The sequence below is a fragment of the Anabas testudineus genome, chromosome 4 (assembly GCF_900324465.2).
Source record: "Anabas testudineus chromosome 4, fAnaTes1.2, whole genome shotgun sequence".
Lineage (NCBI taxonomy): Eukaryota > Metazoa > Chordata > Actinopteri > Anabantiformes > Anabantidae > Anabas > Anabas testudineus.
Window position 1 is genome coordinate 7,044,977 of NC_046613.1, and position 25,605 is coordinate 7,070,581.

The window sequence follows — 25,605 nt, forward strand, 5'->3', positions numbered from 1 at the left end:
ACAGTGAAGGTGCTCATACATAATCTTTATTATTTTCTATAAAATATATTACCTTTAGGTTCCTGAAAGCAAAACTAGATATAAGTAATCAAATTTCATTTGATAAGAAGCAACTCATTTTAAAGTGTCAACCAAGGTAGTCAACTGTATCAGCGGTCAAAAATGCATCGCAGATTTAAGAAACCATAAAAGACTTTTTTTTTCTTCTGTCTACGAAGCCACAATGCTCGAGTGCTCGGCTCACCATCCACCAACACAAAAGACAATGATCATTTGGGTTTTGTAAAGAAGCAAATACTTGTAAAATACTTTAGCCTCCAAAGAAAAAGAGCTGGGCAGGCTTTTTCGCTCGAGTGGAAAGCAAAGACAGAAACACAGTCGGGGTGAAGCTGAAGAGGGAGGGAAGTGACATTAAGGAAAGTGAGTGTTTCAACAGAAATAAGTGACTGATGATTTATGATGTCTGTCACGTTGAACTGTTGGACAATTTCCCTTCGGCTCACCCCTCCTCTCGTTTTTCTTTGTTTCCTTTATGGATTAAATGCTCCACAGTTGTCATGGCAACGCCTCGGCTGGACAGCGGCAGGTGAATTTATCGGGCATCACAGCAGCTCACTCTGACCAGGTGAGCAACTGATGCTGTCTGTAAAGCAGAACAGGATTTACTGTGGTCGATCACCACCAGCTGTAATCTGATGTCAACACAGAAGTAAATGACTTGTCACATACAGCACAGTGTCAAGAAAAAGAAAGTGAGAGAAGTCTGATTACTACGTAACTCACACACTGCACACACACACAAACATATATAAAAACAGAGACATGTACCAGACAAGTCCAGAGACTTATTTCTGTTTTGGGGTAGTCTAGGTTTTTTCACAGGGGGTTTGCGATTTGGGGGCTTCTCAACGTTATTAGGGCTTTCCCTGTCAGTACCTGAGTTCAGTGAGGACAGGAAACACAAATTAACAGTTAGATACAGACACTTCACACGCAGATCAACAGATATATAAATATATATATAAACACACACAAATTACGTTCACAAATGTACAGCGAGTAGTGTAACAACCTGTTGTGCAGATAAAGATACTACTGAACATGTACCTGCATCACAAGACATGGCCTTTCTGTTTCTCTGTGGTTTCACTGGTGCCTGAGGTCTCAGTCCTTCTTCACCTGAACAAAACAAAATCAGAAAAAATTGTTTAGATATAATAACAAATTGAAATTTTAGGTGATGTATTAAATCAGACAGTTTCAAAGTCATTTAAAGCAAATAAAAATATCACCATGAATTATAGCATCAATAAAGATGTGAGCCTGTTGCAGAGGCTGCCATGCAATCCAGGTCATGACACTACCTCCACCTTCATTTCTGCTCTGTGGAGATTGTTGATGATGCTTTAGGTGTTTTCTTCACAGCGCTCACTATGTTTCTGTCATCAGCTGTTGTTCTTTTCACTGATTTTCTCTCTTTGGTTTAAATGTTTTGCTTTTCCCCCACAGGCAGCTGGTAGCAGCTCTAGCCTTCATGTTAATTTGTTCTTTTTACTTTCAAAAGATTCCATGTTCACAGATAAAGTCCAAGGCTAAAACCAATTTTCAATACTTTTGCTCACTTAAATTGTAGGTGATTTGATGCAAAAAGTGCTGGATGTTGTTTAATTTACGGTTTCTAGAACTTTTGTTCTTAAATCCTCTGTTGATTTTAACTCTTTCCACCCAGACATCTATAATAAATAAACAAATTGCGTATACTGACTGTCTCATAAAAATCAATTACAACCTTATGTGAAGGAAAATGTAGCCAAAACTCAAAGGTCTTGGGTAAGTTTGTTCTGGCACATTAGCCACAGACATAAGTAGTTGTTATGTGGTTTTGTTGAGACAGAAAAAAAGTTCATGTTAAAGTTCAAAGTTCAAAAAATTAAAATTAGCATTTTGAGATGAGAAGATTGATACCACTTTTGTGGGTGTAAACGCAATATAAAGCTGGCAAAACTGAATGGAACAGCGTCACTAAAGGAAAGAATGAAAAATTATAGTTGGAAAAAACAAAGAGAAATCATTTAGAAAGTTTGTCATGGAGGGAATGCAAGTTATTTAAGTTGTATACACATTAACACCAAACAAAATAACTTGCTCAGTCAAGTTAAGGATTCTGTTTCCTCTGCAATTATGAATTATGAATCAAAATAAATCAATAAAACTGCATCTTCAGCACAGGTACCTTGACTTGCTGCTCTATCTGGCAACCCGTGCACAGGCTTGTTAACAGGAGGTGGCACAGGAGGAGGCGGCAAGTTCCTCTCATTGGATTCTTTTGGAAACGTTACATACGAGGACGTCTTTGGCTAAAGAGAACAGAAATGATAAATACGCCATGGATCAAAAACTACAGTAACACAATTTGCCGTAGTGTTTGGCTATTACTGTCGCACCTTTTCAGGAATCGGAGGAGGCTGGCCCTCCGAATCTCTTCTTTTTTCTCGTTCTTTCTTGTCCATCCTTCCAGGATCCCTCTCTGTATCTCCTCCCTCCTCTAAACCTGTGAATGAATAAGAAGTGACTGTCAGTAAAGCTAATTATTTGTTTACACACACAGCCAAGGTTGCGGTGAAAACCTGTCTGCAGACCAAAATCTCTTTTCTAACCTGCGGCACGTTAAAGATGACAGTGAAGTACCTGGTAGAGCATCCGAGCTCTCAAGCCGATGTCTGTGCCTCAGTTTGGACAGGTTGGGTTTACTGCTTTGTGGCGGGGGATCAGGTTTAGATGCACAGGGAGCAGATCGACCTCCTCCTCCTCCACTGCTCCTCCATCCTTCTATAAACCCACCACTAGTGTCAGAACATGTATTTCTGTCTCCCTGCATGTCCTGCTGATGCCAATCTGTAGCTGCTGTGTCTGCGTTTTTTAGAGGATCCGTTTCCTGTTTTGGCGATGGTGTCCTGTCCGATGGGTATGGTGGCAGCGGCCTTTGAGCTAAATGAAGCGCCTGCACTGGTCTGTCCATCTTTTTGCCCGGATGTCTCCCTTCTGTCCACTGACTGTCCACCTGCATGTCCGTCGTCCTGTTCTCCGACCATGACCTGTCTATCTGTCTGCCACCCATCCACTGTCTCTCTATCTTTCTGTCAATCTGCCGCTGGGTGTGTCTGTCAACAGTCCACTGTCTGTCCATGTGCCTGTCCGGATGTCTGGACTCAGTCCAGTATCTGTCTGTTTGTCTGTCAGTCGTTCTTGGCTCTACAAAAGTTCTTTCTTGCAGCCTGTCGTCAAACCGCTGCCTCTCAACATGCTGATCACTCTGCCTCGCTTCCATCCACTGCTTGTCTCCTTGTAGCACTTCTGTTGTCCTCTGTTTGTCGTCAGCCCAGTACTTGTCTGCCTCCACTGGCTGGTCAAACACTGCATCTGTTTCAGATTTCTGTCAAAACAGGACAAGAAGACACAGAAGAAAAGACTGTACCTGAGCCAAACTTCCAGCAAAATGAATACTTGTAGTGGGTCACATTGACTGTACCTCTCTGGGTGAATAAAAGGGGTATTTGCTTCCTCCCCCACCGGGATGAGGGATGCCTGGCACTGGAGGTGGACTCAAAACAAGCATATTTTTCCCCTGGTGATCATTAATTCTCCCATCAGCCCCTTCACCTGGAGATACAGCTCTGGTAGCGCACCTTGGAGGCTGAAGGAGTGTGTATACATTCTCGGTGGCTGTCCTAAAAGTTGGAAGATACTTAGGACGTTAGTCTACTAAATAAAATACAGCAGTGACACTAACATGTAGCCATTTTTGGGAACAGAGTAATTAGAAGGATTCACTTTTCTGGCATAAATCTGCTATCTTGCTATCCTAATCTGTATCTGACATGCAGCATGTTCACTTCTAATCACTTGGCTGACTGTTGGATCCAGAGTTAGAGCAACCGGCTGTCATCTACATCTGTGCACACACTCTGGTATCAGCCTGCCCGTGCCTTGGCAGCTATCAGCCATTTCTTATATCAACAAAGAAATAAGGGAGATTTGGAGTGATATTTGTCTGAGTATTTGTAGAGTTCTCTGCGGCTGATTGTCCTCAAAAGAACCAAAAAGGAGATAACCAGCAGAAAATGTGAAGATGCAGAGAAGAGTATGGGAAGTGAATCCGTCCTTTGTGATGTGACGGGTGTTCAAGCTTCTAACCTTTCTTAACAATAACAGAGTATGTGTGGTGTGTATGTGTGTAGGTGCACAAACCCTGTGGGTGCTGTGGCAACAGTGTGACACACATCTCCATAAACCTCTGCTTCAGACTCCTGAGGCACCTGACTGGACACAGTCTGGTTGCGGTTTTTACGGAAACCGAAGATAGCCAGCATGTTTCTCCGTTTCTTCCTCCTCAGAGAGTGAGCCTTGTGCAGAGAGGACAGCTGACTGAAAGAGGTGAGAGAGGTTGAGTGTCACACACATACACAAACAAACAAACAAACAAACAAACAAACACGCACACACGATCACACAGAGTCTGGTCCAGAACCAATCTTACATCCACCCATGAGTCTTCTCTGCACGGATGTCATTTTATTCATCACAGACATCCAGACTGCAGGTTTATCTGCTCTGCTTCTGCAAATTGAGCGTTGCTAGGCTACATCTCTTGGTACACAATGTTTTATCTGAACTACTCTTTTTTATATTACAAATGTAATTATATTAAAAGCACTTATTTAACCTGATGATCTGCAGCTTTCGAAGGAGTAGCATCTGTCTAACAAGCCATGGCTTCGGTGCCTGATTGCAGCTCTGCTAAAATAAAGGGTTATCGCTCTGGTGAGTCTGCATTTTAAAGGGTCGCGCTGATGCTTCTCGATGCTCTGGCTCACTGACTCTAAACTATGTATTTTCTAACACTGCTGATGAACCAAAGCAGACTGATTGCACATTTAATGAAATCCCCAGCTACTAATCACTCCAGCCACATCAAATAAAACATCCTCCTTTGATCAACAACACACAGTCACCGATGTGACGTTGTGTGTCACCCAAAAAGCTCTAAACCAGCAACTTCAGCTCCACTAATCATCAAAGAGTGTAAAAGTTTAGATTTTAATTGAGCTCCGAATGCAACAAGATGTGCAAAAGAAGCTGAACCCTGCAACGAGACTACTTCAAAGACAGACAACACACTGGCCAGAGAAACACGTCCTTCTTGAATGATGAAAAAAAATAAGAACCTAAATCGACCAGCCAATTTAAATAAGATGTGTGAAGTAAAGATGTGTGAGCGCACAAACTGTCAGTACTCTGCAGGGTCCCAACAACAGAAGAGAATGAATCATTTATATGGACAGAAATACATCATTATTAGGCTCTTTCCCTCTTATAGTGATTATAGTTGAATGGTTTTTATTAAATGTTGTAAATGTAGATGCTCCTGCTGCTCCTGTGGTAGCCGTATTGCGTCACCTCCTGTTTGGCAACACTGACTTATTGTTCTTGTGTTAAGTGTTCATGTGAATTAACCTTTAACCCTTTAACTCGTTTTAACGCTAAATACTTATTAAATACTTTAATATACAGCGACTGAAGTAAGAGTAACATACGCTTGTGTTTTCCCAAGCAGCTATTTATAATACTGCTAAATTCAAAATAATCTTGTTCTCTGAGGTCTGCTAGCTTATCGTTTACCTAGCTCAGTTAGCCATTGCTGCTTCTCCTGCTCTGCTCTGTGTGTCTAATGTTTAATTTCTCCTCTGCCTCCTTTAGTGATAAGGGGATTTGTAATAACGGGTGGAGGAGTAGCAACAATCTTTCACTCAAGCTTATTAATCAACCCCAGACCTAAACATCGTTTCAATTCATTTGAGAGTCTCACTCTAAGCCTCTCTGATCCACACAGGAGAAGTCATAAACCAGTTTTGTTTGGTAATATGTTCCATCGAACTAGTCCCTTACTCTGCGTTTTTCAGTTGAATTCATACACTTTCTATCTGATTTAGTTCTTAGTGCAGATAAAGTCATTATAGTGGGTGACTTCAACATCATGTACATCATGTAGATGTTGATGATAACTGCCTCAACACTGCATTTCATTCACTATTAGACTCCACTGGTTTTACTCAAAATGTAAATAAACCAACTCAATGTTGTAATTACACACTGGATCTTGTTTTGACAAATGGTGTTGAAATTGATCATTTAATAGTATTTAATAGTAAATAAATCTTTTTTATCGGACCATTTGAATTTATTGTTCTGAACTTCACTTCACCTAAGAAAAAAAAAAAAAATCACTAAATCCGCAGCTTGAAGCAGACATCTCATAAGGTGGAAAGGAGGTGGCGTTCCACTCATTTAGATGAATCTTGCCTAGCCTGGAAAGACAGTTTAACAATATATAAAAAAGCCCTCCGCAAAGGTAGAATCACATATTATTCTTCATTAATAGAGACAAATTAGAACAACCCAATGTTTCTCTTTAGCACTGTAGACAGGCTGAAAAAGAGTCTTAGCTCTGTCAAGCCTAGAACCCCCTAACTTTTTAGCAGCAATGACTTCTACTATGTACAGCAGCTCTAGAATTATTTGTTAGACCTAAGTTATACTTAGACTTCCCCGTAAATCATGCTGAGTTAATATCAGTAATTAATTCGATTCTTAGATTCTTAATTCTTAGACCCCATCCCGACTAGACTGCGGTTCTTTTCTCTCTTCTCTTTCCACTCACCCCAACCAGACGAGGCAGATGGCCGCCCACCCTGTACCTGGTTCTGCTGGAGGTTTCTTACCCTAAAGTTTTTCCTCTCCACTGTCACCTAGTGCTTGCTCAAGTGGGGTTGTTGGGTTTTCTATTCTATTCTGTATACAGTTATATTTTGTAAGGTCTTAAAACTTACACTGTAAAGTGCCTTGAGATTAACATTTAAATAATGATGGATAAAAAGAGATGTAACATGATTTTTAGAATAACTGTTGTGTAAAAATGTGCCTAATGAAGACTACCAGGCTTAAATAAAGTATTGTTTTTAAAGAATAAACTGAGAAACTGAGTCATAACCTCAAGATTATTTAAGCATTCTGCTCAAATTCAGCATTATTTAGGGTATTTTTGTTATCTCGAGTTATATTCGTACTTAATAGATGAAAAAAATGTCTTTTATTGCAGTTTTGCAGCATATCTTCCATTCATTGCATTTTAACCTTTGATTTCAAAACGCTCTGTAGAAACACACGTCTCTGCTCATATCTGCATTACCACATGACACTAACTTAGAATAACAGTGACAAACTGCTCACTCTGATAGAAAACCTATATTAAGTAAGTCTGAAGTCTGTAAGTTGAATGTCAAAGCATGGTGAAATAATTGGAAAATAATGACTGCCTGGAAATGGAGGCCGTTAGTCTAAAAACCTTTTCAATGGTTTCAAAAATGGCAGTGACTCAAAGTAAATGTGAAATAAATTATATGTAAAGTTGAGTAAATCTTTTTTAAAAAAAGTTCCACATCCATTGTTGCATAAAAACAAGAAATTTAAAAGCACTTGTTAAAACATCAATGCAAACACTTACCTGTCGGGAAGGACTCTTTTGGTGTAGAACTCTGGTAGTCCATCATCAAGAGGGCTTATTCCTCCATTTTCACTGCAATGCTGTACACACACAGACACATTTAAACAATCTGTAGAGGAGTCAGTGTGCTTGCGGAAGGTTTCATTTGTAAATGCTCTCTTTGCAATAAAAGAAATGGATTACACTGGCTTCCCTGAGATGACATAATCTGATTGCAGCCATCCACTTTGTATAGATTATCACTCCTACAAGGCTTGGACATTAGCAAATAGCAGGCTTATGGATGGATAGATATTTTATAAAGAATTTCCTTAAGTTGATAAAGTTGCTTTATATATTACTAAGTGTCAAAGGGTGCTTGAATCAAACCCGACTTACAGTCTCAGCTGGGATGTGCCCTCCCTTGTGTCTCCGTGGAGGCCTCGGCCGAACACGTGTAACGTGATGAAGAGGCAGGCCCTGTGTCGGGAGCTCAGACAGGCCTTCCCAGGATGCCGAGCGGGATAGCGGCGACGAGTATGATGGCACGGAGGGGGGTGGAGAGGAGCTAGAGTCGTCACAAAGACCTGATGAAAGGATTATTGAGGATGTGAGGACAAGAAGCTGAGAAGGCATAGGCAAGGAGACAAGATGGGGGAATTATAGGAGGCCATCATTTCCGCTTCAAAGTCATCCAATTTAAAACAACTGGCGACTGCTCTGAGATATACTGACTCAGACTTGGCTCAGGCCAGATTAAAACAACCATTAACAGATTTCTCAAATGGACAGACGGGAAAGGGAAAAAGGACTCAACAGAAAACATACTAATGGAGGCCTGAAAGAGACAAGATGGGGTCAGAGCTAGACATAAAAGAGGGGTAGAGAGGAGGATAAGAGGATATACAGCAGTACTCACTCAGCCTGGTGGAGACAGGTCGTATTCGTCTTGTTCTCGAGCTGCGCTTCTTAATGGCTATTGTGTCCTGAGAGAAAAAAGAAAAAAAATGAGGCTGAGATGCTGAGGGTTAAGTAAGTAGAGTAAGACACACAAGTAGGAAAGAGTACACATGTCAAGATATACGACTGATACAAGCTCTCCTTTAGGCCGATAAGCGCTTTTGTCAATGCCATTTTGTCAAATCAAGTGAGTGCATTTTTTTAACACGCTGTGAGATGGAAGGCAGCTAAATAGTAGTACTGTAAATTAGATGTACAATGCTAAAGAGAATGTGTTCACAGATAAATGAGGCAGAATCTAACTAGCAAAAGTATGCATAATAGATACTACCTACCACTTTGGTCCAATTTCTCGACAATTATTGGATGGATTGCCACAAAGTTTTTCACACACTGGCTCTTGTTGTAAATAGAGTTGGTGTAAGGCTGGAAGGGATCATTTAAAGAGGATGCATGGAAAACCCAGAGGGCCAAACATTGATCCCTGAGGGACTCTACAGAAGGTACTACCCAATGTTACCAGAAAAAAAAATTAACAAACAGGGAGAAAGACATTCTTTAAGGACTTTCAATCGAATAATCGTCAATTTAAAAGGTTAGATCAAATGTTATGTGAAGAGCTGTTTGAAACAACTTTTCTGAGAGAGCTGTGACACAACAGCAATCTCTGAAGCATACAGTGTCAAAGAGCAAGTTCTTATTCAATTCAATTCAACTTTATTAAAGACACAGATAGTAATAAGTTAGAATGTTTCTAATAAATGGTTTCTAAGATCTACGCAAACAACATTTACCAGTGAAACAACTGCTTTGCAGGGGAATGATTGAGTGTTCTGATATTCAGCTATGCAAACCAAAATGTTTCAAATTTCTTGTGGGATTTGCAGAAGACATCAAAGCAAGAGGTGAATGAAGGGCTAATGACTGAACTGATTGTGATGAAGAGGGCCCCAGGCTTCTTCTTGAGATAATTTATTCTTTTTCAGGTTCAGTGAGCTTTGATGCATTCCAGCCACAGCGGTAACAGACAGCTAAGATGCAGTTTGAGGACCACATTTCTCATATTGATGATAGAAAATATCAGAGCATAAAATTAATAAAGGTATAACACTATCTTAATTCATGAAAATATTTTGTCAGTTTCTTTCCAGTCTTGTGTAGGCTATCTGTTTCCCAATGAGCACCGTAGCATTGTGCTGTTTATCCACAATGTGTGAACACAGAGAATCTCACTGCTGCATTTTTGAGTTTCCAGGAGTCATACAACAATTGAGTATCCCTTTCCTTATCCACGGCTGATTACCTGGATCAAGCGTGTTCAGCCAATCAGAAGCTGTAAGTGAAGGGATGGTTGGAAAACAAGCAGGATAGTGGCCCTTATGAGCAGCATTGGCCACTCCTGCATTATGCTCTCAAACTAAAAAAATATGCCATTGGATTAAGATAGTGATACACCTTCATATACATGTATTGAAAAATGATCTGTAATAGGCCTGTGGATCTGTAATTATCTGTAAAGTGGACATGGCTAACTATCAGATGAGAGTGAACCTGATTGTAATTTAGCTGAACCATACACAATAACATTAAAGATGTTAAAGATAAAAGATATCTGAGATCATGAACATACAGTCTAATACAAAACTACTTGAGTGTGGACAGAAAATAAATCAGACTAAGGTGAGTATTAAAAAAACACATTTGTTACTTCAAAATGAACATGGAGGGGTCAAGGACAAAACAAATGCCACAGGCAGTGTGATAAAAAAAGTGTCTTTTTTGGCTTGTCCTTTTTTCATTTATATTGGCAAGCAACGGCTGAAAATGTAAGATTATACCTGGGCAGGCCCCTTAATCTCTTTGAAATACTTTTGGCTGCAAATAAAAGATGGCAGCAAGCAGAAACTACAACCAAAGATGGCTAAAGAAGCAAAGTCTCAAACTGAGTAGGTTTTCATAAATATATACTGCCCATCCAAGAGTCACACACTGTAATATTTTGTTAGACCGCCTTTAGCTTTAATTACAGCACACACTCACCATAGCATTGTGTCGATAAGCTTCTGCGGTGTCTCAACATTTATTCCCATCCAGAGTTGCATTAACTTTCTTGTATTGAAGATGGGAGAGTCGGCCCGCTGCACAAAGTCTTCTCCAGCACATCCCAAAGATTCTCAATGGGGTTAATCCATGTGTGAAAATGATGTGTCATGCTCCCTGAACCACTCTTTCACAATTTGAGACCCAAGAATTTAGGCATTGTCATCTTGAAATATGTGTGTCATCAAGGAAGAAAAAATCCATTTGATGGAATAATCTGGTCATTCAGTATATTCAGTTAGTCAGCTGACCTCATTCTTTGGATACATAACATTACTGAAGCTAGACCAGAGAAAACTGCAGCAACCCCAGATCATAGCACTGCCCCCACAGGCTCGTACAGTAGGTACTAGGCATGATGGGTGCATCACGTCACCTGCCTCTTTTCTTACCTTGATGTGCCAATTACTTTTAATTGATTAATTAGTTCTTTGATTGATTCATGCCAATCATTTGACACTTCTGAAACAGATTAACATATTTTCCACAACCACAGGATGTGTCTTCAGACATAGTTTAAGAAATAAGAAGCTACTTACTGCATCAGTTAGGGTTAAATAACTTGTAGTTAGAACATAATGATTCATACAGTAATTATCCAATGGGAGGCTCTTACCTATTTGCTTAGTTAAATCCAGGTTGTGGCTTTTTTTTTTTTGGACGGGCAGTATCTAATAACTGTGTGGCAGATACTATATGGGCTTTTTAACACAGAGCTCAAATTGCAATGGTTACAAAGTAATCAGTGTTAGTGGTAGCTCATGCACAAAAGATTTCACACATGGATCAAAACTGATTAAAAGTTGAGGCCTTATCATATCAGGAATAAAGAGAACACTTCCTGACCTCAGAGGATTCCCCACAAGATGATGTAATCTAACAATATATAATGGTGGATGAAGATTAAAATATGACTGATCCCATTTTGGACTCAACAGAGAACACATATGTACGCATATACACACTCACAATACTGGTGCCAAGCTCCTCATCTGTGATGTCCAGAGAGTCTCTGTGTCTGTTAAACCTCCAGCCTGTCCCGTCTTCACACGTCCCCTCCCAGTGTTTAATGTGAGACACCTGCCGGGTCTGAAACAGAGACAGTACTCTTAAAACCTTCTGACAAACACTCATTCGCCGTACTATATCTTAAACACAGGAACATTTACACATAAGTGCTTTGTACTTACCAGGGTCTTATGGGTGGCGTAGAGCTCCTGCAGGATTTGGTCTACGATTGAGTTGGTGAGATAGGAAACCACTGACAGCTTCACTTCTCTGCAGAAGAATGGGTTAGAGGAAAGGGAGAGACAGACGGGAAGAGGTTTGGTAAAAGTGAAAGCAAATCAATATCCTGCTTATCAAATTCAGACCTGTTACTGCCACCCTTTACTGATTGCTCTCCCTTTATCCTCCTCTACATCCCTGTCTTACTCTAAGGCTCGGTGAATGTCCTGTGCTGCTCTTTCCATGAGGGCAGTCCTAATGGCAGAGCGAGGGATGGACGCTCGCTCTGCGACAGATGAGAGCGGAGGACTCAATCTCTCTGCCGCAGAAGAAGATAAAGGGCACAGCTCGCGACAGAGGGACACCATTGAGTCGACAATCACCTGCAATGGACACCAAGTATAAGTAACTCACTCATCTCTTAGGGGTCACGGTGCTGAAAGAAGCTCTTAGATGTACCTGAAGCTCTTTGTCTGCAGCTTTGGCAAGTTCACCAGCCAGAGAGTCCAGTCTCTGCCGCACCGGCCCATCCACAGACAGCACATGTGCCAGCTCACACAGTGAAGGGTAGAGCTTGGAGCACCAGAGAGGTAGAATTCATTTAAATACTGTGCAACGGTAATACAAGTAATAGGCTCATATATCTCACATCACTCACAGCACGGGAGTTCCTGGCCTCTTTTAGCACTTGTTTAGCAGCTTGAATCTCCTCCATCTCGCCGACGCCTCGTAACATACACACCTGCTGCTGGACACGCACACAGAGGCGCTCCATCACCTTGGAAACAGGATAGGCAGGGGAGCATTACTAGCGGAACACAAATAAAACACTCAGAAACGTATGCGCTGGCAAACGCACACAGACGAGCGCTACCTGTTCGGCAGTGCTCGTGACCAGGCCTTGGTGCAGCCGCAGAGCCTGTCTCTGGGAGAAACGCTGGGTCTGGTTGTTTCTCACCAGGGCACGCTGGATCTGTGCAGCAGAGAGGACGTGGAGAGTCATGAAAATAAACTGACCACAGAAACAGGAGGACAAAGGGAAATGATGAGGTTATGATGAGGTAGATTGCTGCAGGGGAAAGAAAATGCAATAAAGCAGAGGAAAAGGATGCAGAGAGATGAATGAGGTGAACGGCCCCTTTTACAAAGAGCATCTTGATCTTGGTGTTTTAATGTTTTTATTTATTTATTTTTAGTTCTGTCTGTTTGCTAGATGTAATGTTTGAGGTATAATCAGTAATTAAACTTACTTACTAAGGAAAACATGCGAAAATTAACTAAGCAATTATTGATTTGCCAACCTCTTCTCATCACGTAAAGCTGCCACCATCTTGACAGCAATAATTACAGTAATGACTGCAGCACTTCAATAGAGGAATGTGTAGGCAACTGGACTTTTTTTTACATTATAATTTATTTATTTGTTGCAGCATCAAAGTAAAGGATCTTCAACTAAAGCTGAATATATGAATCTCCTGTCTTGTCTAGACTGCTCTTCTGATGATGTTTTCATATGTTGGCTTTTCTTTTTATTTCTGGTAAGCAGTGTCGCTTTCAGATATGATTTGTATTTTCTCCTTCGCAACATATGGCTGAATGGATCAAAGTATACTTTGTTAATTTTACTGTCACAAAGGGCAGCAAGCTGAAGGTTTTGTTTAGTAGAGTAGTGAACATCCGGCTAAAGTGATCTTAGTCCAGCCAGGCACATATAATGGAACTACATCAAGATAATCTTAACCTTAAAATGATGTCAGGAATGAACTTGGTTTTAAAGCTGCAAAACAATGTTCTGTTCAAATCTTTTATGTCTGGAACAACTGTGAAATGATTTTTCTTCATGACAGTGACTGTGACAGTGGCTGATTCCCATTGCCAACCTTGGTCAGTGCCTGCTCTGTCCTCTCAGGGGCGCTGCGGTATGCCTGGCTGATGTCACTTAGCGGGAGAGGCATGTACTGTAAGGTGAAATTACTGCGACAGGGAAGGAAGGAAAAGGAGGAAAGAACAGAGAAGGGGTTGCGTTATTGAAGACTAAAAAGAGATTATAAAGTGGGTTAGTTAGAGTTAATGTCCCTACTGGACAGAACTCATCCTAAAATATCCCTGATATGCCATAGCAATGCCTGAGTAATACTTTGATCTTTGCAACCATGTCATCCTTAGCCTAAAGGTAAGTCTGGACCATTTAAGATAGCAAAGTGGAAAGGAACAATTTGATCGGCTGACGTTACAAATTTCAGCGTTGTTGAATGTTCTAAGACAGAAGGATAGTTTCTTAAAATCAGTGCAGATGTATAAGGCATCTTCTTATTTATGGAATAGATTTCAGTAGACTATATAGTACTTGTACTGAAATGCATGTTGATGATGTTCTCATGCTCTTACTGTTCAAGTGCTCGGGCCACATCCAGAAAACCTGCTGCGGAGGTGTTGTTGCGATCCCATGTCACACTCCTGTAGGACAAATTCAGGAGTTGCACTGAATACAAACCTCCATATAGAGCACAACCTATAGTGTCCATCACACAGAAATATCACAACCCAACTGAAATTCTTTCCTTCACCTGAGCGTTGTGTTGATCTGCAGGGCTTTGCTCAGCATCTTGGCACCAATATCATCCATGTTGTTCCCGCTCAGGTCCACTTTTCTTAGGCAGGTGTTGCTTCCCAGGGCGTTGACCAGCACAGTGCCTCGAGAACGCAGGCGTGAGTCCGCCAGGGACAGAGACTGCAGAGCCTGGTGAGGCAGAAACATGTATGTTAAAGTGTCTTTGTGGTTTTCTTTTAGGGATGAATGAGACTGCGAGAAAAAAAAAAAAAAAAAACAATAAATTGCGCGATTTAAACCGGAGTGATGTGACTGCTTCTCAACTTGACTTAACATGTTGTATGCATGAATCATTTACTGTGTGTGTAGTGATACAGACACTATGCCCACAAGGGTACAAGAGAAACAGCAATAATTGATGATGCAGTCACACATCTGCAGTGAAACTAATGTGCCCATGAAGCCATGAAGATGTCATATCATTGTTTTCATTTTTACTCTGATCTATTTTGATGACTTGTTATGGAGTAAAACCAGTGACATCAAACTGCTCTGTTAACACTCACACATTCCTCCTCCTGTATGAGTTGAACCAGCTTCTGCAGGACTTCATCCAGAACCCTGCAGACACGAACCAGAGAGACAAACATAGAGACGAGGTTGGATGAGCTGGCATGAGTAATTTCCTGCTGCTAGCGAGCTGTCTGCCCGAGGAGCGGCAGTCGCTTATGAAAATGGAAGTAAAATGCCAGACACGTATATTCAAGCTGGCACATGTGGCGCACGTGTGCTTGTGTTTGCATGCACGCACAAATAGCCTCAGTAAAGCGTGACAAAAAGCACCAACAGCACCTGTTTTTGATGTTGAAGTTCTTGCCCAGATGAAGGTGTTTGAGTGAGGGGTGTCTGGAGAGGGCTGGCAGCACTGTGAGCAAGTCTGCATCAAGACCTGTCAACACACACACACACACACACACACACACACTTACACAGAGCGCAATATGACTTTATCCATTAACAGCCCACTCAAACGTACAGCAGACTGCCCAAGGACAAAAAGTCAAGGTCACAGAAGGATGTGTTGCAGCATGCTGCTCTACCGTTGTCTGAGATATCCAGAGTGGCGATAGAGGAGACTCGAGGGAAGAGTTCCTGAATTACAGCAGCTCCTGCAGCTCTTAGCTGGAAAGACAGAGAGACACAGAAGGGGAAACCATGTGCACAGACATGAATCAGAGTCATTTTAGGTTTACTCTTTAGGGAAATGTTCTATTTTTTCAGCGTGAGGCAAATTTATGGATGCCATTTTTATGTCTCTGCGAGCAGTCTGAAGGTTTATTGAACAAGGTTTGTTTTGCTTATGATCTGCAGCAGCTCTGCTCAGTGGTAGGGAAAGCATCTGCTACTTGTTAGATTAACTTTTTTTTACTTACATAACTAAATGTATACATATCCTTAAAGTCTAAAACCACTGTTTCCACCATCAAAACATGAGGTAAACAGAAATGGAACAAAGTTTGATATAATTAAATCAACCTATGAAGTAGTAGCCACTTCATAAATGTGTACATTACAAACCCCATTTTCCTCTACAATCCGTGATTTGCCAATTCGCTTGAAGATTTATTTATCCAACAAAAGCGTAAAGAAAAGATTTCCATTTTTTTTTACGTGCCTCACCACTTTGAGTTAAATGTCGTGAGAGAATCCTCATCAGTTAAAAAATAATATTCCTCAACACAGTTATCAACGTCTTTCACCATGTACAGTATAAAGGCCAAGGGCAGAAATCACCCCTGGATGTTTGTGACCTTCAAGGTCTCAAGGCAGCGTTGCACGAGAAGCCACCGCGCTACCGTGAAGCCATACATCAGTTCTGTGCAGAATCTCTGCCGAGTTGTCTGGGCCTGAACTCATGTCAGATTGTCCGAAGGATAATAGAAATGTAGCTTGTGGTGAGATGAATTACTTTTAACTTGATTCTATGACAAAAATGAAAAAGACTTTTCAGACTGTGATGGTATAAGGGTGCATCCATGCTTATCGTACCATTGATGTGGAGACATAATTGGAAATTTTAGAGAGATTTTAAAGCTGCTATGAAGGCAACAACAGCTTTTTGATAGATATTGGATATTTTCAGCAGGACAATGCCAACAATGTTGAATTCATCAGAATGACTTGATAGTTGACTTTGTTTTATCTCCGTTTTACTCTTGGTGTTGGTTTCTTTAAGCTCATAAGGGAGATGGTTGGCTCTTTAGCCGTTAAATGCTACACTATTTTATCTAGTGACTACTGTAACGCTGTCTGATGTTTGATACAGGGCGAGTAGCCTTTGTGGGTCCATCACAGTTTCTTCTTATCCATCTGTCTGCTACAGTGCGTCAGCAGAGGGTGGTTCAGTGGCTGGGTGTGTCTGTCTGTATGTGTGAGTATGTCATCTAAAACAGCAGGGTAAACCACATTATTAATCTACTAATAGTTACAGCTAAAATAAAATAACTCTAACTATTCCTGGCAGTATATTTCAGTAGAGAGAATTTCACACAAGCCGAATAAATCTCTGATCCACCACACTTAATGGGCAGCATGAAGGCTGGCAATTTCCATTTAACTTAATTATCAGACTTAACAAGGCTCTCTGGCCATAGCTGCCGCTGTATTAGCATAAGTAAGAACCAAGTAAGAAAACAGGCAATTAGAGACTAACTAACAATCTCTTTAACTTTAATGTAACCACAAACGGCTAAGTCCAAGACGTACATGGCTAAAGGCTTTTCAAAGTGACCGACAGGGCAGACCCTCCTTCCCATGTCAAGCCTGTCTGAGTTGCTATGGCGATTAATTGGCTATTTCTACAACCTGAAAACTGCTACTGAGGCCAAAAACGGCGGGTTCACAGATACTACATTTTTTGCACAGCTGCAAAATATTGATTGTTGTAGCAAAAAGTGAATGATTCGAGTACTTCAGCCACTTCCAGTAAGCTAGGTTAAGCTCAGGAATCAGGATATGATAGGATGTGTGGACGGACATATGAACACATGCAGCTATTAATTCCTCCCACTTTAGCCTGGATTTTGAATCCACTGCAGATGTAGAGATATCTTTACCTCACAGCCACTGATGTCCAGATGAAGGTCATTGATATGAGGGTTGGATGTTAACCCTGTTAAGAGAGCCCTGTGGAGAAGGAGGAGCAATTTTTACTCAGCTCTGTATATCTGTGTACTTGGATAAAGGGGAGCAGAGTTGTAACGAGAATAGGAAGCGACATGGCGAGTACCTCAGAACATCAGGAGGCAGCTTCATAGAGGCCATGCTAACATGAGTGAGGCTGAAGGCCGAACTGAAGAACTGACGGAACAGTGGCAGCGTGTCCTTCACTTTTCTATTGGATAAAAAAGAAAGAGAGGCGCCATAGAAGTAAAGAGATAAGAGAGCGAGTGGGGTGAGGATGAGACCTGCCACACAGAAGAGTGATGAAGTCACATTGTTGACATACTGTGTAAATATGAGCGCAGTCATGAGCACAGAGCACCAACACAGAATGAGAAATGGAGTGAATATAGCTTTGGTATAAGGTGGGGGGAGTGTGTGGGGTCAAATGCTAGATAACTCTTCTTAAATATTCATGAGTCTTATCTATGCAGACGCTGCTGAGAGTTCGGGTTTTAAATGGTGGCAGACACACCCACAGAGAGGAAACTCAATGTTGTAGTGATTTCCACAAAGCTCATTTCTTATTTCCCATTAAGCGACAGATTCAGATAATGACTGAGGACAAAGGAAGTGGAAAAAAAAAAGGAGGAGGGGAGAAAGGGAGGATGCATGAGGACTTTAAGGTGAAAGAGTGAGGATATCTCCCCCAGATTTGGATTTGCAGCTGCTGTTATTGTTTAGGTAATCTTAAAGATATGACTAACCTGTGGGAGAAGGAATTTTTGGAAAGATTCAGAAAAGAGAGATCAGCACAACACCCCCTCAGAAGAGCCCCAAATAGCTGCATGAGACACAGGGTGGAAACAGTTAATTTGGGCTGAAAATTGTAACAGAGAGAAATGCAGTCGATGTTAACGCTGCACGCAAACGTCTGATCATCCCACGCCGTTAAATACTCACCGAGTCCACAGAGCAATCAGTGCCGGAGAGATCCAAATGGACCAGGCAGTTGGGCTGAGACAAAAACAGATACAAGTTCTGCAAACAGAAGTAAAGCGAGCATCATATTAGGATGGAAAAACAGCATAAAGACAGAACAGCAAATGTTTTTGTTTCCAGGTGGGTTGTGTTTTCTGACCGAGGCGTCCTCCCCCGAGAGGATTCCAGGGTTCTTGCTCAGGTCCAGGTGCAGGAGGGAGTTGGAGTATTCATCGCTGGAGCACAGAGCCTGAGAGAGAGACACCACTCCTGAGAGAGAGAGAGAGGTGCAGACAGATAAAGGAGAAGCAGAGACAGGGCGAGGATGGGGGAAAGTTGTTCAATATTAAAAGATGGAGAAGACTTTCAAAACATTTTGTGTCCTTACATTATTCATCCACATCTGCAGCAGCAGGTATGAGTGGATGTACTGGGGAGCAGCACATAGTATCTGCCCGCTGCAATGTAATATTTAAATTCTCCACTGACTACACGGTAAGATGAGACAGTAACACGAGGCATGGCGCCTGCAGGCAGCACTGGATATCATAGGTCATCATGGAAAACAAGAAACAGCGCTTTTCAGAGGAGAATTACCTGGAGCCTTATAGGTTTTATATTACCTAACCCACAGTCTAATCTAACCTGAGTTGTGCTGTGCTGCTAAATCAGCTGTAGCTTTGTAAAAAAACAGCTGTGCATTGATGAACTAATCCGTATTTGAGTTACTGTCTTGCATTGTAGGCCATTGTGCAGAGAGTGGTGACAATAGCTTCACGTCATTGGACTGGAAATAGGAAAAACAGGGAAGGGCGCAAACCTTTGGAGGTGAGTGAGGTCTTGGAGAGGTTGAGCAGACGAAGCCCCTTACTGAGTCGACACACCTGCTGGATTAAGTTGGACACACCTGTGGGTTGCATTCAAAAGACAGTTACCTAATTATCTGTAACAGCAGCACACACCATTACCATTTGTATATAGATAAAAGAGGTTATAAGAGGATTATAAACTCCAAATTCAAATGAAAAGAGTTTAAAGATCGACAGGTCCAAAACTAAACCCCTGGTTTGGTTGGTCCTGGTGTGCTGCAAATGATTTCTAATGCCGGCAAGATTCCTGCTCCACACTCTCTGCTCCACACTACAGTCAAGTGTTCGGTGGCCTTGATCATTTATGTTCTACTGTTACTATATTATAATCTTTTCTTTTTACATAAAAAACAATAAATAATAATGATGCTGTTAGAAATCCTTCACGCTCTAATACATTTGCAGTAATCACTCTGATGTTTCATTGTACCTTGGTTGTCCAGCGAGTTGTGGGCTAAGTTGAGTGAATGGATGACAGAGGCAGGGTTCTCTGAAAGAGCAGCTGACATCTTTTGTGGAAAGTCTCTGTAAAGTGAGTCCACAGTCAGAAAGAGACAAACACACTGAGGTGCAACACTGCAAGTAACTGTTTCTGTTTTTAGCAGATTATTTCCATGGTTAATTAACTTTATCATTTGGTTTATAAGTAAAAAGTGTCCATAATAAGTTCTGAGAGCGTAAGTTAATGTCTTCAATTGTCTGCTTTTGTCTGGCTAAGAGAACAAAAAGCCAAAACATTGTATTGCATTGAATGTACTAAAATGTGAGATAAGGAAATGCTGCAAATCCTCACATTAGAAAAGCAGGAATAGTGAAATGTTTGGAAATTAAATGGTGTCTCAAAATAGATGCCAGTAAAACATCTTTCTTAAACACACACACAAAAATTTAAAGGCAGTGCAATGATTTAGCATTGCACTTTCATTCAATGTTGTTGCTGTTGTGCGTGTACCTTTTGTGTCGAGGGCAACAGGTGTGTGCAAGAGCTCCTATTAGCTGCAGCTCGGTGAGTAAATGGTTTTGTTATAGTCAAAGGTCCCCGCAGTGAGAACATACAACCACGGTAAGCCCAGAGGGGAAAACAAGCATCAATCACTTGCCACCTGCACTGCTTTAAGTTGACTACTATGACTTTGTCACATAGTACTCAAGTGTGACATTATTCATTTTATACAGCTGGCAGATAGTGTGCTAACATATGCTGAGTAGGCGGGAGAAGGCGAAAAAAGTGTTATCATGTCAGGCTTTAGAGCGCGAGCATATGGCTGTTTTTACTGGAGGCACTACACACCACTGTAAGCTCAATTCATGTCAAAAGCACTATGTATCATTTAAAAAGATGAGTTTGTTTATTTTTGGCCAGCGCTTTGCAATTCCCAAAATGCAACTCAACAATGTCATTTATTAAATGCCTGCTAAATGATTAGATCCTTGAAAATCAATTCTTCTCAACACAGGCTTCTATTAAAAAATCCGAAACCCAGAAAAAGATGGCCCTAATACTTTCATCAATGACAAGATATTTAAGTGTAAAATCACTTAAACAAGTATTCACAGAAGACCGAATGAGAAAACTCACGATTTTAACCCAGCGTTCTCCAGCGTGATCTCCTCCAGGCTGGAGGATTTGCTGACTGTGTGCAGGACCTGCTCTGTGACCTCTGACCCCTGAAGCAAAAATAAAAACAAACAAAAAATTTTGAACAAAAATGGACACATGTTGAAGAACAGAAACAATCCAAAGGAGAACATTTCAACTTACGATGCGTAGGTCTTTGCAGTACAGCTTGGTGAACCAGGTGTTGTATGCCATGGATGCGACGATCACAGCCAAATCCCTGCAGAAGATAAACACGCGGTAACAGAAGGACATATTTTGGAGGGACTAATGTCTGACCACTCTTCGTCCCTCACCTGCTGTCCAGGTGGCTGAAGTCCAGCAGGTTAAACTCTCGGTTGTCCTGGGAGTGATAAATGGTGTCCACATCCTAGGAGCAACATTAACCATGAGCCTCTCTGCTGCAGTATACGACCCCCCCCCCCCCCCCCCCTCTTTTTTTGCACACTGAAAGCACTCAAGGCAACACAGGCACAGTCCCACAGCTCTTACCCACTGCACTTCCTCCTTGCAGCTGATGCCATTATAGTCGCATAGAGCGGCGTAGGTCTCTGAGAAACCTCCTGAGAGGCAGACGGGGGGAAAAGAAAAAGAATTAAAAATCTGACATGATGTGAACAGCTGCTTCCTTCAGCGATAACAGGAGAGAAAAGGGGGGAAAATGCACGCTAAACCATTTTTCCAAATTATCAATCTTTTATTTGTGTGACAGAGCACTTTTAAAAAGAACATCTGGGAGACCATTTATGAAGGGTGTAAGCCAACTTCCTGATGACTCTGATGCTCAAGCGGTATGCATGGGCGTCTATCTGTGTATGTGACTGCATGGGGGTATGTGTGTGTGAATTGATGATAATGATGATTATGCTTTACCACAGGCCCTCTGGGTTTCCACCGAAGTCTCTGAGCTGGGTGAATACTTCCTGCTGCCCTCAGAAAGGTCACTGTCTGAATGACAGATGGAGGGGCTGCATAAAAGAAACACAGACTGTGAGGAATCATTTCTCTTTTGATGAATAAATGTCAGAAGCTTTCTGCATATCTACCACTGCACAGGTATGTGGCAATTGTTCCTGATTGTGTCTTGTGAGATGGACAGACTTACGCAAAAATTGAGTTGTTGAATATTCGCGACAGAGCGAAATTAATATGGCTGACCACATGATTGAGGTGTTCGCGTGACTCAAACCTCAGGGAGTAGCTGGACTTGTCAGTATCAATGATAACCTGCAAAGAAAATGGAAGAGTAAGGTGCTGTAGGAAAATGACTGGAGATGGTATCATTGTTAATAAATTGCTAAATACATTTTTACAAAAGTAGGACTCTCCCTGTTTTTTATGTCACTATTTTAAATAGGATCTTTCTTCCACTAAATGGATAAATGGTAACTGACTACAAACCGACATTTACAAATAGTCATTTGTTGGTAAAAGAATAAATCAATGTGAAAAGCAGAAAACTGCACAGGGGAGAAATTAATGCTATTTTCAATCTTTTACAAAATCAATTAAAAGTTTTATAAAAACAAATACTGAAGCCAGTATAACAATTTGGAAATGAAACAAACCACTGGTGTATCGAGCAACATACTCATAACAGGTTAGTCAAGGAAAACAGCAGCAACTAATTACAGAGATACTGGGGGAGCTGTGAAAAAAAAAAACTCTAAAACAACTGGCAACCTTATACACAGATCCTGTAACTCATGAGGATTTTATTAGAAACAAAGTCATTAGGTTTAGGTAGAAACAAGTTTGAGAAACCTTTTTTTTGTTGAAACCAGGAAATACTTGTCTTTTGAACCTATTCTAATCTGATTTTAGAATAGAGAAATGCCAAAGAAAATGTTATCCTCTATTACAGACCAACCTCAATCCAGTTGGGAATTTGTGGCTGTACTTGAAGCGTACAGTCTGACAACAGCACAGGCAGTTTTGCAAAAAAGGGTGGAGAAAATTGCAGCATCCAGATGTACTAATCTGAATGGGATCTATCTATGGGCTTGATGCTGTAATTGCTACAACAGGTGCATCTACTAAATACTGTCTTGAAGTGGACGGATCTTTATGGAATCATTTATTTTCTGTTTTATACTTTAAATCAATTTACATTACTAGATCTGTTTCCATTATGACATGAGTCTTTTTCAGCTGATTAGGGTTACAAGAACAAAACCAATTAAAACGAAAATAATAAAACATAAAAACATGCTGCCTGTTTGGAGCTCTTCTCTTTCCAACCCTAATAATTTTCATCCAACCCATAACTTACAGAGAGAGCGTGCTGACTGACAGTGTAGCTGTTTTATAAAATGCCTTTGTCAAAGCATGAAGGCCATAATGATGCAAACAGTACAAACTGTACAACAGTGCAGACAGGCTATTTGCTGTAACAGTGGAGTGGAGAGCATCAAGCATTCAAGATTAAGATTCAAGTCTACATTTACCTGGTTTTCAGGGTGCGAATTCAAGGCTTGAATCTCCAAGAAGTTGAACGTGGATTCAACCTGTTGTTACAGATACATTTGAAAATGCAGATCTGAGCTGGCACTGTGACAGAAAAGCTTCAGACTGGACATTAGCTGCAGACAGTGGTAAGAAGTACCTTGGCAGGAATCTTTGGCACGAGGAAATAGAGACGCCATGTTGTGAGGACCTAAATACATAAAGGGGTGGAGGGATAAAGAAAATTAAATCAAGATTGCAGAAAAGTTCACTGCACAGTCACACTCCACATGGGGAGAAAATAGTCCCAGGAGTTTCCATGGTAATGATAAGAGGGTAATGTGGAGTCCTTTCCATATTCATGTATTGATCGAGCTAAAAGCCCTGTATGTCAGAGACACGTTGTCTAACATTAATAGATTAACATACAGTGATACAGGCTGAGAAATGACAGCATGTTGCTATGTTTTAATCACATTCGCACAAATACAAGATGTAATTTCATTAGGATTACATTACATCTGCTGCGGGAAAACATTAAAGCGGCCCATTTATTTAATTGGAGACACGCAGTGTGGCTTTTGGGCTCGACAGACAATAATTTTCGGTCATTCAGCATAAACCAAATCAGCATCTTTGCCACGGTATCGTAGCTAAGTGGCTGTGCATGGGATCGTTGGTTCATCTCAATCTAAATGAGAAATGGGTCTGTCCCCGATTCTTTTTCATGAGTGGTAACTTTTTGCGAACCCTGAAAACATTGTCAGTGTATCGCTACAGCAAGGCAAACAAAGAGGAGTGATTCTTTGGCATTTTGCTGCTCTCCACCAGCCCCTGAGTTCTGCCCTCTGCTCTTTTTCCTCTCTTCTTCTGCTCCGTCGCTCCCAATCATTTACTCTATTCTCTCTGATGGCCCTGCTAAAACACTCCCTGAGGACAAAGCCCCCACCCCCATGTGTCTTTCCCCAGCAAAAAGCGGTAATTAAATTATAGCTCTCCCACTCCACTGTTATGTTTTTTGGAGAGCGGAGCTTGACACAGGCTTGTGAGAACCCCACACTGACAGCCTCTTACACCCACACACCAAGTGAGGTGCCTGAAACGTAGTCACTCAAAGTGTGCGTGTGAGATAGAGAGAGAGAGAGAGAGAGAGAGAGAGAGAGAGGAGGATCTGCATTTCATTTCAAAGACTGTCTGAAGGAGCTGATTAAAAAGACCAGATTGTATCGCATTACGGTGATGAGTCGGGGTTACGGGTGGTAGTTAAGAGACGGAGTACGAGTAAACAGGAGTAAATCATGCTGATGCTGCAGAAGAGAGAGAGAGACTTCTCAAAGTATTACACATCAAAGACAGACCGCACATACACACACACACACACACACACACACACACACACACACCATGCTTATTGTGGCAGATAATTATGCAGGAGTGCTGGAATGAGACATATATTCAAACCTTCAAAATAAGGCAACGCAACAGCCAGACAGTGGAGAAGTGGTTAGCGCTGGCACCTAAAAGGTCATGAGTTGAGATCTGCTGGCTGGCTGTGGCTTTTCTGTTGGGGAATTTGTTTGTTCTCCCCGTGCCTGTGTGGCTTTCCTCCTGGTACTCTGGTTTCCTCTTACAACCCAAAGACATGCAGGTTAGATGAGTTAGAAACTCTAAATGTCTTGTAGCTGTGATTGGCTGTCTGTGTCGAGGCTGGCGAGCTGTCTAGGTTGTACAAGTGACAGCTGGGATCGGCTCAAGCCCCCCTGCAGCCCTTCACAGGATGAGTGGTATAGATAATGGATAAAGTTCACATAGATGAAGTGACATGTGACTCCAATCACAATCGTGTGAAACGCACACACTCACACACACACAAATGTAACACAACACATTTGAGCTCTGTTTTCCATCCCAAACACGAACTCAGTGCATTTGATCAAACTACAAACTATTTTTCCATCTTTTATGTGCACCCAGCAGGGGCAAGAACTCTAGCTTAGCAGTTGAGCTTTTAAGAGGAAGTAGTAAATGAGACATGGATTGGAAAGAGAGAATGATGTTTCTGGCAGATAGACATATCAAAGTGTCTGAATATCAAAGGCCGTACATGCAGAAATAACTCCTAACTGCCCATCCTCACCACAAGATGAATCAT

At 41.3% G+C, this 25,605-nt stretch overlaps 1 protein-coding gene across 2 annotated transcripts in view; it reads right to left on the reverse strand.

Moving 5' to 3' along the window:
* Positions 1 to 25,605, reverse strand: part of LOC113152218 (capping protein, Arp2/3 and myosin-I linker protein 3-like) — a 29,594-nt gene continuing 3,989 nt past the window's right edge. The window contains exons 3-40 of one of the 2 annotated variants that reach the window (XM_026345325.1): positions 23,614 to 23,664; positions 23,456 to 23,515; positions 22,114 to 22,235; positions 21,882 to 21,976; positions 21,501 to 21,571; positions 21,305 to 21,378; positions 21,153 to 21,228; positions 20,970 to 21,058; positions 19,821 to 19,915; positions 19,342 to 19,428; positions 18,682 to 18,791; positions 18,504 to 18,581; positions 18,308 to 18,384; positions 17,668 to 17,772; positions 17,495 to 17,564; positions 15,479 to 15,560; positions 15,231 to 15,327; positions 14,945 to 14,999; positions 14,395 to 14,567; positions 14,216 to 14,284; positions 13,708 to 13,801; positions 12,702 to 12,800; positions 12,486 to 12,605; positions 12,287 to 12,400; positions 12,035 to 12,210; positions 11,791 to 11,878; positions 11,570 to 11,689; positions 8,460 to 8,526; positions 7,940 to 8,127; positions 7,562 to 7,641; positions 4,249 to 4,425; positions 3,530 to 3,728; positions 2,689 to 3,433; positions 2,445 to 2,551; positions 2,234 to 2,357; positions 1,108 to 1,179; positions 829 to 936; positions 1 to 643 (exon numbers count right to left, since the gene is read on the reverse strand). In XM_026345325.1, the coding sequence (XP_026201110.1) occupies positions 603 to 643; positions 829 to 936; positions 1,108 to 1,179; positions 2,234 to 2,357; positions 2,445 to 2,551; positions 2,689 to 3,433; positions 3,530 to 3,728; positions 4,249 to 4,425; positions 7,562 to 7,641; positions 7,940 to 8,127; positions 8,460 to 8,526; positions 11,570 to 11,689; positions 11,791 to 11,878; positions 12,035 to 12,210; positions 12,287 to 12,400; positions 12,486 to 12,605; positions 12,702 to 12,800; positions 13,708 to 13,801; positions 14,216 to 14,284; positions 14,395 to 14,567; positions 14,945 to 14,999; positions 15,231 to 15,327; positions 15,479 to 15,560; positions 17,495 to 17,564; positions 17,668 to 17,772; positions 18,308 to 18,384; positions 18,504 to 18,581; positions 18,682 to 18,791; positions 19,342 to 19,428; positions 19,821 to 19,915; positions 20,970 to 21,058; positions 21,153 to 21,228; positions 21,305 to 21,378; positions 21,501 to 21,571; positions 21,882 to 21,976; positions 22,114 to 22,235; positions 23,456 to 23,515; positions 23,614 to 23,664 (4,455 nt within the window). In that variant the 3' untranslated portion in view covers positions 1 to 602. The remainder of the gene's footprint in view (positions 644 to 828; positions 937 to 1,107; positions 1,180 to 2,233; positions 2,358 to 2,444; positions 2,552 to 2,688; positions 3,434 to 3,529; positions 3,729 to 4,248; positions 4,426 to 7,561; positions 7,642 to 7,939; positions 8,128 to 8,459; positions 8,527 to 11,569; positions 11,690 to 11,790; positions 11,879 to 12,034; positions 12,211 to 12,286; positions 12,401 to 12,485; positions 12,606 to 12,701; positions 12,801 to 13,707; positions 13,802 to 14,215; positions 14,285 to 14,394; positions 14,568 to 14,944; positions 15,000 to 15,230; positions 15,328 to 15,478; positions 15,561 to 17,494; positions 17,565 to 17,667; positions 17,773 to 18,307; positions 18,385 to 18,503; positions 18,582 to 18,681; positions 18,792 to 19,341; positions 19,429 to 19,820; positions 19,916 to 20,969; positions 21,059 to 21,152; positions 21,229 to 21,304; positions 21,379 to 21,500; positions 21,572 to 21,881; positions 21,977 to 22,113; positions 22,236 to 23,455; positions 23,516 to 23,613; positions 23,665 to 25,605) is intronic. The other variant, XM_026345326.1, reaches the window with a different exon arrangement.